The 11389-nt window shown below is 24.8% G+C and overlaps 1 protein-coding gene across 1 annotated transcript in view; it reads left to right on the plus strand.

Annotated features, from left to right (window-relative positions):
• Positions 1-217: 217 nt before the first annotated feature.
• The window catches only part of LOC111625858 (histone-lysine N-methyltransferase EHMT1-like), a gene marked incomplete at its 5' end in the record, with an annotated part of 34303 nt that continues 23131 nt past the window's right edge, over positions 218-11389 (plus strand). The window contains 8 exons of the mRNA XM_023369097.1: positions 218-361; positions 2014-2210; positions 3798-3898; positions 3971-4111; positions 4209-4315; positions 6259-6381; positions 6462-6563; positions 6861-6976. Coding sequence (XP_023224865.1) covers positions 218-361; positions 2014-2210; positions 3798-3898; positions 3971-4111; positions 4209-4315; positions 6259-6381; positions 6462-6563; positions 6861-6976 — 1031 coding nt within the window. The remainder of the gene's footprint in view (positions 362-2013; positions 2211-3797; positions 3899-3970; positions 4112-4208; positions 4316-6258; positions 6382-6461; positions 6564-6860; positions 6977-11389) is intronic.

An 11389-nucleotide genomic window follows, 5' to 3' on the forward strand; every position in this document is an offset into this window, starting at 1 on the left:
AAGACACTGATCTAGAGTGAATAAATTTTGTTAGTTGAAATTATTGAAATATTTTGCCTCATCAAGATAATATCCTTGATGAGATGAATGATACAGTTGTTATTGTATATTCAATTATAATACCTTTAAGATATTAAGTTGTTTTAAATCAAAAATTTTGATCTTATCGTATTGGTTATTAAAAAGTATTAATAAAATAATCTACACATTTTTTTAGGTCATTGGATGTAGTAACATTGTCAGTAATCATGTATTAGTTCGTCCATCAACAATAATTCCATATATGATGTTATGTGAAGTTCATATGTGGAGATTGCATCATCATCAATGTTGTCCATGTTGTGGAATTTTTTGCACACAAGTAACTTACTTTATTTATTTAAAAATTAAAATTTTAAAAATATTCATAATTTATATTATTATAGTTCAATTTTTATATTTATATTTGCATATGCATTTCAAATTACTAGCTATAGTTCACAGATTATAGCAGTTTGTAAAATTTTTAGATCCTATCAATAATCACAAAGATTTTACTTTAAAAAAATAAAATATAATAAAATATGAAGAAATTAAATAATTTTGTGAAAATAAAATAATTAATATAAAGCTTTTTTTAATTTAAAAAACAATTCTGTTTGTAAAGTAAAAGTTTAAATAACTATATGTGGATTGATTATGAAAACACTTCATTTAAAAGATAAAGAATGATATTCTTTACAATTTACAATACAAATTCCAAAGTTACAATTTATTACAGTTTCATTTAATAAATAAGATTACATAATAAATTAATATTAACAAATATATAATAAAAAAGATAATACAGTATAATCACTCAAATTTTTACTAGTTTACTTTTTTGCTGTCAAGTAGCCATTTTCAGGATACTGAATAGAACAGAACATAAAAAGAAATATTTAAATTTGAATTGTGTATTTTATTTAATTTCAAAACTGTGTATTCCTTTCTGTGTTTTTTGTTTTTATTTTGTCTACTTGAGAACCTTATTTATAAATAGGACTTATTATACTGGTGTAGTTTCTGATTTGCAAAGTTTTAGTTAAAATATCTTTCTTTTCATCTGGTGAAAATAGAGATATTTTGACTAAGTCTTCTTCTGTTTGCAAATCAAAAACCACACTGGTATAATGAGTCCTATTTATGAACGAGATCCAGGTAGACAATATAAAAACAAAAAAGTAAAACATTAAGAATATAGAAAAAGATTGTTTTTACCTCTATGTTCTTTTCTATTCAGTGTATTCTGAGATGAAACTGAAAATGTTTGATAATTGAATAATAACTTTGCTGGTAAAAGTTATAGTAGTCAAAAATGCTTTATGTGATACAAAATGACAATAAAGAAACTTACAAAATTGCCTGTTAAGAAATCTAAATTACAATGAGTGATATTTATAGGTTAATTATAGTTTTACTCTACTATACAAGTAATGAAAATTACTGATACAGTATCATATATAGTTAGTTTTGAATTATTTTAAGAAAAGTAAATTTTTATCAATGATTTCACTTAATTTTATCTTCCTATCCTGTTCTTTTGAAGTCATACTGAACAGAGGATTGCATTAGAAAAACTGCAGTACTCTATCTCTTGATCTGCAGTTCCATAAAATTTACTTCTTGGAAATAGTTTAATACTTGAAAATAAAGATTTTTAACAAGTTATCTACTATTACATAAAGTCCATATAGTTAACATTAATAGTAAAATAAAATGATGTTCTAATGATGGTAGTGAATGAATAAATTGTTGATGACTAAATTCAAAAGATGAAAGCAAATTTTTATATTTGTATTTTAAGAAATATTTAATATTTCTAGATTTGTAATGTCATATAACTTATAGAGAGTAGAAAAATTATCTTTTGATTAAGTGACTCTTAAAAATATATCGATTTTTAATTTTATATTTAAAAGGCTACTCTCATTTAATAACTTTTCACTAGTAATTTTTAAAAATATTCATAAAGTATTCAATTATATTTAATAGGGAACATTTTCACAATGCATATTGCAAAGGAAAACTCGGTGCCAGATACATTTATTTCATTGTCATTGCATCTCATCTGTCAATGGTTTGAGTGAAAAATGTCCACATTGTGGAGCAAAGTCTAATTTTCGGAAGATTAAATTAGAGTTAAATATTCATCGTTCACCAAGCAAATTAAAAGAAAAATCTTTAGTCAAGTAAGTTATTTTTTAATGAAGAACTTTTTTTTTAAATGTTAAAATAACTGAAAAAATTCTGAGAGCTAATATTTGAATTTAATATTTTTAGTCAAGAATCTTCTGATTGAGTTTTATAAAAGTACTTTATAATTCTTCAAACATACTGGGAATCTGAATTTATAATTATTCTTTATCTGTGAATGATCTCTCTGAAATACAAAACATTTTTAACAAGCAAATAAAATGAATTCACAGTTTTAACTGTTTATCCCAGTAGAAAATACTTTTTAATTCTTATATTTTATTCGTTTATCAATAATTTCTATCTTTACATTATAGTTTCAGATGTTAATTTAATAACATTTATTTTTTTTATTTTATTATGTATACTTTTGTAAATTTTATCTTGTAACATATTCATATTCGTATGGTTAATTGAGTAGATGAATAAGTACAAACTTATAGTTTATATTTATTTACAATTCTAAATTGTCCCATTTAATATTTATGACATTTAAATGAATGGTTTAGTAAAAAAATCTATTAGAAGTGTATTCAACTAAGATGCAAATTGAATTAATAATTTAGAATATTTGCTTTAATATACCAGATGATTGTAATTAAAGTATTCTTATTCAATACTGTTTAGCAAGATATTTAAGTCTGAATGCAGCCAAATTTATTATGGTGGCATTTCGAGACATACAGAACACATTTCTGTAAAAAAAAAAAAGACTGTACCAAAACACCACTATGACACCTTTGGTGCTGTGAGCAACAAAAAAAGCATGTGTATTGTACTAGGTATAAAAATGTTCAAGCAACAAAGTTATAGGTATAAAAATGTGACTTTTTATGTGTGATCACAATGTTGAATGTCATTCTTATCAGTTTCAATTGCTATCACTTTGTTGGAATTCACCTTATTTATGAAGCTGTTTAAGGAAAATAACAGCAATGCTGTGCTTGCATTTTGAGAACTCCACAATTGTAAGAACTTATGCTGTGGACCATTATTTTTAAAGGTCTCAGAAGAGTGATCACAGGATTTGAAAAAACTGGCCATCTAGGAGTTTAACCTCATTGAAGTTGAAGATGCAGATCACTTTACAAGTATTAAGATGTTACCACAATTATTACAGTTAATGAATAATGTGGCAGGCTTCAATACACATATCAGTGTCTTGGCAGTTTGGGTTTGGTGTATTCTTTGATATGACCATCTTATACAAATAAAATGTTGTTACTTGCAGTGCCAAAATTGCCATATTGGTGAGCGTTGGTAGTAATTATTTTTACAGAAATGTCTTTTTTTTTTGGTCCTAAAATGCCACTTTACTAGATTTGATTGCATTTGGAATGCTAAATTTTATTTTGGCAGCTTTGAATAAAGATACTTTAATTACAACCATCCAGTATAACTTCAAGCAATAATTTGATGTTTCATATTTATTTACATTTTTAATTACTTTTTAAATTTAAAACATTTTTTGCAACATTTATCATATATGAATAATTCATATATGCTTTAGGATCTAATGTACAGAACTGTGTATTATTTACCAGAATAATTATAGTATCAATTTAATGCATTTTTAATTGTAGATCAGGTATGAAATACTTATCTTCAAATGAAGAGGAGAAAAATGAAAATATTTGTAAACTGGATAATTCTGATGAATCATCTGAAAATATTTCTCCATCAGGTAACTAATTCTGTAGAAAAATTAAATTAATATAAAATTTGGATTATTTATTTTTTCTTATTATACATGTAGAAAGTCTCTCTCTCAACAAACTTCAACAACAATCATTATTATCATTGATGTCTGGAGAGAAAATGAATATGCGGTTCACAATAAAATCTTTCTATGGCCCAATTAAAACAGGCGATATTGATAAATTCTTACAAATGTTAGGTATGTTAAATTATTTATCAATTTTAAAATGTCATATTATTTATTTTATGATTTTTATTTTTGAAAAAAATTAAATATTGTAATGCTAATTTTTTAGCAATAGGTTTCAATCCTAATCATAGATTTGAAGATCACGAAAATGAAACACCTCTTCATATTGCTGCATCACTTGGCCATCTTGCTTTTGTACAAATTTTAGTCCAGGTATATTCATTTTTTTTAATAATAGTAATAAAAAATTATAAAAATGTGAAAACAAAATTTTTATTAAAAACATGTGAATGCTATATAAATTTTTAATTTAATAACAAGAAAGCATACTTTTTAAATTACATGTAATTCTGTTATATGTGAATACAAAGTAAAATTAACATTATTAACTGTTAAATATAATCTTTTGATGACATTTGATCATTAACTTCTCTTACAAATTCGTACTGTTGTAAAAGGTCTTGTTCAATTTAATGGAAACATTACAGTAGTATTTTTTATAAATAATTTTTTTGTTTTTTTTTTCTTTGCTAGTTGCCTTTAATTGTTATTGCTTACTTGTTTTAATTGTTGTTTAACACCTCTTCATTTTAAAAGTCAGTAAGCACTGTCAAATATGTTTTTATTAAATGTTATCTGACAAACACCAAATCTGCTGATACTGCTAAGAATAGACTAGATTTCTCAAATTGCTTCAAAGAATCAATGATTTAATTATATTTTAATGGTTTTATTTGTTTCTAGATGTTATCTTTCAATTTGGCCATATTTATTTTGAAAGTTAAATCTAGAGTCAGATTTAAATAATGAATTAAGCTAAACTTAGTATTAATTCCATATTAGATTTAACTCTTAAAGCTGAAATGTGATTTAATTCTCATAGTATTGGGTTAGCATGTGTGCTGATTGAATTTGTCTTTACCCAACATTCTATAGATGTATTCAATATTTTTGACTTGGTCTGGTTTTGAAATCGGTCAAAATACTGAAAACATCTGTATTGTTGCACAATATTTAAAATATGCCCAACAAGATGTTTTAGTTTTTTGTTAGAATTTCATTTAAGTTTCTATCTTATTCATATATTCAATACTTTCTTCTCTTTCATGTTTTTTTTTTTAATTTTTAAACGTAGTACAAAGTAATATTTCTTTATTATGTTATAATATTAAAAGAAATATAGGATCCTGTTACTATTCTTTGATGCTTTTTACTTCTGTTTGTTGTATTTTTCTTCTTTCTTGTTTGTTTAATTTCATAAACTAGTTCTAACACAACCTCCTGCTAGACATTTATGTAATTTTATTAACCATCAAATTTCATTACATTAACAGTTCTAACTTTAAAACTTTACAAATACATTTAGTTCATGCATAAGATTTTGCAGTGATACATAATGATGTATTCAGACAAATTAGAGAGCTTTTAAAGCAGTTCTCTATTTTAATCTGAAGAGTTTTGTAATCTAGTGTTAGTTGAAATTAGGCATTTGCTGAGAATACACATCACGTGATTTTTCAGAATTGTCAAATTTTAGGATTGGCAATTATGTGCAGTGTAATTACATGTGAAAAATCAGTGAGAATTGCCCATTATACATGCACTTGTATGGAAAAACTGCATGTAATTGTAGGTTAATCTGCATTTAAAAGATAAATCAATATACAAATTTTTTGCATATTTATATATTTTTTAAAATTTTAATTTGCCTTATTTAGTAAATATTTTTGTTATTGTTAAAAGGGAATAACTAATTATTTAGGAATATTACAATATGTAAAAAATAAAATAAATAAAATATGTTTTAAATGTTTTTTTTTGTTGTTTTCATTTAATTATTTTTGGATGCATAAATAAGTTTTACTTGGCATTTGGCCATTTAATTCCTATAAGTGTGCATCCAAAATAGATAAATTACACATCATTCAATTTATCTAACTGTGTAAATTTTGATCATTATCTGTGTTTTAATATTTGATGTTTAAAAATAATGTTTTAATAGTTTTTAGTTTAACGAAAATGTTTAAATTTTGAAAAAGGATACAGCTATGTTAAATAATTCACATAAGACTACAATATATGTTCAAATATAATCAAATTTATGTAATATACTGAAATTTACAAGTAGAAATAGCTACATTATTTTTCTTTTGCAGGCTGGAGCATCGGTAGATCATATGAATAATGAGCTTTTTACTCCATTAATGTTGGCCGTAGAAAATAATCATTTGTCTATAGTTTTATATCTCTTAGCAGCTGGTGCTCAGTTAGATGCACGAGTAAGTAATTTAATAACATGTTTAGTACATACATATTTGAAGCACTTAGCATATCTCACATCCAATTATCCATTTTCTAGAGTGAAGATGGGATGACTTGCTTACATTTAGCAGCACAGAATGGACATAGTGAAATATGTAGTGTTTTATTAAACACAAGAAGAATTGATATTAATGTTCAAGTAAGATCATTTCAATAATAATAAAATTGAAAAATTTCGAATGTCAGAATCATTTGTTGTGAATTTTACAAGTATGTTTTATAGAGATTCAATATACAAGTTAAAAGCTTTAATTTTTAATTTAAGTATTTTAATTTTGTAATTAATTTAACTTAAGAATTGCTCTGATTATATTTGTGATTTTCAAAATTTGTATTTATAACTATATGTGTGTTATTAGATTTGTGTTTTATATGATACATATTAATGAATTTCCATACATATTTTAAAATTTCATTAAATATATATTCATATTAGGAAGAGAATGTTGCTCTACATTGGTCTGCATATTCTGGAAATGTTGACATTTCTCAATTATTTCTGGATGTTGGTTGTGAACTTGGAGCTGCTAATATTCGTGGAGATACTCCATTGTAAGTTTTATTTGTAAATTTGAAATGATAATTGAGTTTTGTAATTAGGCAATCATATGTAAAATATTCAATAAATTATCAATTCATAAGATTTTTAATGAATTTATTCAATATATTCATATAATGTAGATTAATGTATACAAATTCAAACTGTCAAGAACATATCTTAACATATTTTCAAAAATTTTCTAAATAATGATAAAATTTAATAATAATAAACCAATTTTGTATTAAAATAAAGGTATGATATGTACATAAATAAATAAATAATATATAAATGTATATTAAATATGCATGCTACAGGTAAAGATAGAAAACTGTAAGGACCTTGAATAGTTTCTCACTGTTTTTTTGTGAAAATTAACACTTTATTTTAAAAAAGTTGTAATAAACACGTCACTGAAAGTATTGTCCATCGCTAGCCACTACTTTCTCCCATCGTTCTGGCAGCATTTGAATTCCACGTCGGAAAAAATGACACGTCTTTTGAGGCTATCCAAGAATCAACCCATTTTTTGGCATCTTCATAAGAATGGAAGTGCTGCTCAGCCAGGCCATGTGCCATTGATCGGAACAAGTGATAATCCGAAGGGGCGATGTCTGGTGAATACGGCGGGTGGGGTAGGACTTCCCATTTAAGCGTTTCCAAGTACNAATAATTAATATAAAGCTTTTTTTAATTTAAAAAACAATTCTGTTTGTAAAGTAAAAGTTTAAATAACTATATGTGGATTGATTATGAAAACACTTCATTTAAAAGATAAAGAATGATATTCTTTACAATTTACAATACAAATTCCAAAGTTACAATTTATTACAGTTTCATTTAATAAATAAGATTACATAATAAATTAATATTAACAAATATATAATAAAAAAGATAATACAGTATAATCACTCAAATTTTTACTAGTTTACTTTTTTGCTGTCAAGTAGCCATTTTCAGGATACTGAATAGAACAGAACATAAAAAGAAATATTTAAATTTGAATTGTGTATTTTATTTAATTTCAAAACTGTGTATTCCTTTCTGTGTTTTTTGTTTTTATTTTGTCTACTTGAGAACCTTATTTATAAATAGGACTTATTATACTGGTGTAGTTTCTGATTTGCAAAGTTTTAGTTAAAATATCTTTCTTTTCATCTGGTGAAAATAGAGATATTTTGACTAAGTCTTCTTCTGTTTGCAAATCAAAAACCACACTGGTATAATGAGTCCTATTTATGAACGAGATCCAGGTAGACAATATAAAAACAAAAAAGTAAAACATTAAGAATATAGAAAAAGATTGTTTTTACCTCTATGTTCTTTTCTATTCAGTGTATTCTGAGATGAAACTGAAAATGTTTGATAATTGAATAATAACTTTGCTGGTAAAAGTTATAGTAGTCAAAAATGCTTTATGTGATACAAAATGACAATAAAGAAACTTACAAAATTGCCTGTTAAGAAATCTAAATTACAATGAGTGATATTTATAGGTTAATTATAGTTTTACTCTACTATACAAGTAATGAAAATTACTGATACAGTATCATATATAGTTAGTTTTGAATTATTTTAAGAAAAGTAAATTTTTATCAATGATTTCACTTAATTTTATCTTCCTATCCTGTTCTTTTGAAGTCATACTGAACAGAGGATTGCATTAGAAAAACTGCAGTACTCTATCTCTTGATCTGCAGTTCCATAAAATTTACTTCTTGGAAATAGTTTAATACTTGAAAATAAAGATTTTTAACAAGTTATCTACTATTACATAAAGTCCATATAGTTAACATTAATAGTAAAATAAAATGATGTTCTAATGATGGTAGTGAATGAATAAATTGTTGATGACTAAATTCAAAAGATGAAAGCAAATTTTTATATTTGTATTTTAAGAAATATTTAATATTTCTAGATTTGTAATGTCATATAACTTATAGAGAGTAGAAAAATTATCTTTTGATTAAGTGACTCTTAAAAATATATCGATTTTTAATTTTATATTTAAAAGGCTACTCTCATTTAATAACTTTTCACTAGTAATTTTTAAAAATATTCATAAAGTATTCAATTATATTTAATAGGGAACATTTTCACAATGCATATTGCAAAGGAAAACTCGGTGCCAGATACATTTATTTCATTGTCATTGCATCTCATCTGTCAATGGTTTGAGTGAAAAATGTCCACATTGTGGAGCAAAGTCTAATTTTCGGAAGATTAAATTAGAGTTAAATATTCATCGTTCACCAAGCAAATTAAAAGAAAAATCTTTAGTCAAGTAAGTTATTTTTTAATGAAGAACTTTTTTTTTAAATGTTAAAATAACTGAAAAAATTCTGAGAGCTAATATTTGAATTTAATATTTTTAGTCAAGAATCTTCTGATTGAGTTTTATAAAAGTACTTTATAATTCTTCAAACATACTGGGAATCTGAATTTATAATTATTCTTTATCTGTGAATGATCTCTCTGAAATACAAAACATTTTTAACAAGCAAATAAAATGAATTCACAGTTTTAACTGTTTATCCCAGTAGAAAATACTTTTTAATTCTTATATTTTATTCGTTTATCAATAATTTCTATCTTTACATTATAGTTTCAGATGTTAATTTAATAACATTTATTTTTTTTATTTTATTATGTATACTTTTGTAAATTTTATCTTGTAACATATTCATATTCGTATGGTTAATTGAGTAGATGAATAAGTACAAACTTATAGTTTATATTTATTTACAATTCTAAATTGTCCCATTTAATATTTATGACATTTAAATGAATGGTTTAGTAAAAAAATCTATTAGAAGTGTATTCAACTAAGATGCAAATTGAATTAATAATTTAGAATATTTGCTTTAATATACCAGATGATTGTAATTAAAGTATTCTTATTCAATACTGTTTAGCAAGATATTTAAGTCTGAATGCAGCCAAATTTATTATGGTGGCATTTCGAGACATACAGAACACATTTCTGTAAAAAAAAAAAAGACTGTACCAAAACACCACTATGACACCTTTGGTGCTGTGAGCAACAAAAAAAGCATGTGTATTGTACTAGGTATAAAAATGTTCAAGCAACAAAGTTATAGGTATAAAAATGTGACTTTTTATGTGTGATCACAATGTTGAATGTCATTCTTATCAGTTTCAATTGCTATCACTTTGTTGGAATTCACCTTATTTATGAAGCTGTTTAAGGAAAATAACAGCAATGCTGTGCTTGCATTTTGAGAACTCCACAATTGTAAGAACTTATGCTGTGGACCATTATTTTTAAAGGTCTCAGAAGAGTGATCACAGGATTTGAAAAAACTGGCCATCTAGGAGTTTAACCTCATTGAAGTTGAAGATGCAGATCACTTTACAAGTATTAAGATGTTACCACAATTATTACAGTTAATGAATAATGTGGCAGGCTTCAATACACATATCAGTGTCTTGGCAGTTTGGGTTTGGTGTATTCTTTGATATGACCATCTTATACAAATAAAATGTTGTTACTTGCAGTGCCAAAATTGCCATATTGGTGAGCGTTGGTAGTAATTATTTTTACAGAAATGTCTTTTTTTTTTGGTCCTAAAATGCCACTTTACTAGATTTGATTGCATTTGGAATGCTAAATTTTATTTTGGCAGCTTTGAATAAAGATACTTTAATTACAACCATCCAGTATAACTTCAAGCAATAATTTGATGTTTCATATTTATTTACATTTTTAATTACTTTTTAAATTTAAAACATTTTTTGCAACATTTATCATATATGAATAATTCATATATGCTTTAGGATCTAATGTACAGAACTGTGTATTATTTACCAGAATAATTATAGTATCAATTTAATGCATTTTTAATTGTAGATCAGGTATGAAATACTTATCTTCAAATGAAGAGGAGAAAAATGAAAATATTTGTAAACTGGATAATTCTGATGAATCATCTGAAAATATTTCTCCATCAGGTAACTAATTCTGTAGAAAAATTAAATTAATATAAAATTTGGATTATTTATTTTTTCTTATTATACATGTAGAAAGTCTCTCTCTCAACAAACTTCAACAACAATCATTATTATCATTGATGTCTGGAGAGAAAATGAATATGCGGTTCACAATAAAATCTTTCTATGGCCCAATTAAAACAGGCGATATTGATAAATTCTTACAAATGTTAGGTATGTTAAATTATTTATCAATTTTAAAATGTCATATTATTTATTTTATGATTTTTATTTTTGAAAAAAATTAAATATTGTAATGCTAATTTTTTAGCAATAGGTTTCAATCCTAATCATAGATTTGAAGATCACGAAAATGAAACACCTCTTCATATTGCTGCATCACTTGGCCATCTTGCTTTTGTACAAATTTTAGTCCAGGTATATTTATTTTTTTAAAACTATAAAAGAGAATTCAA

Source organism: Centruroides sculpturatus, unplaced genomic scaffold (genome assembly GCF_000671375.1).
Source record: "Centruroides sculpturatus isolate CEXI.00-Female unplaced genomic scaffold, Cexi_2.0 scaffold427, whole genome shotgun sequence".
Classification (NCBI taxonomy): Eukaryota; Metazoa; Arthropoda; class Arachnida; order Scorpiones; family Buthidae; genus Centruroides; species Centruroides sculpturatus.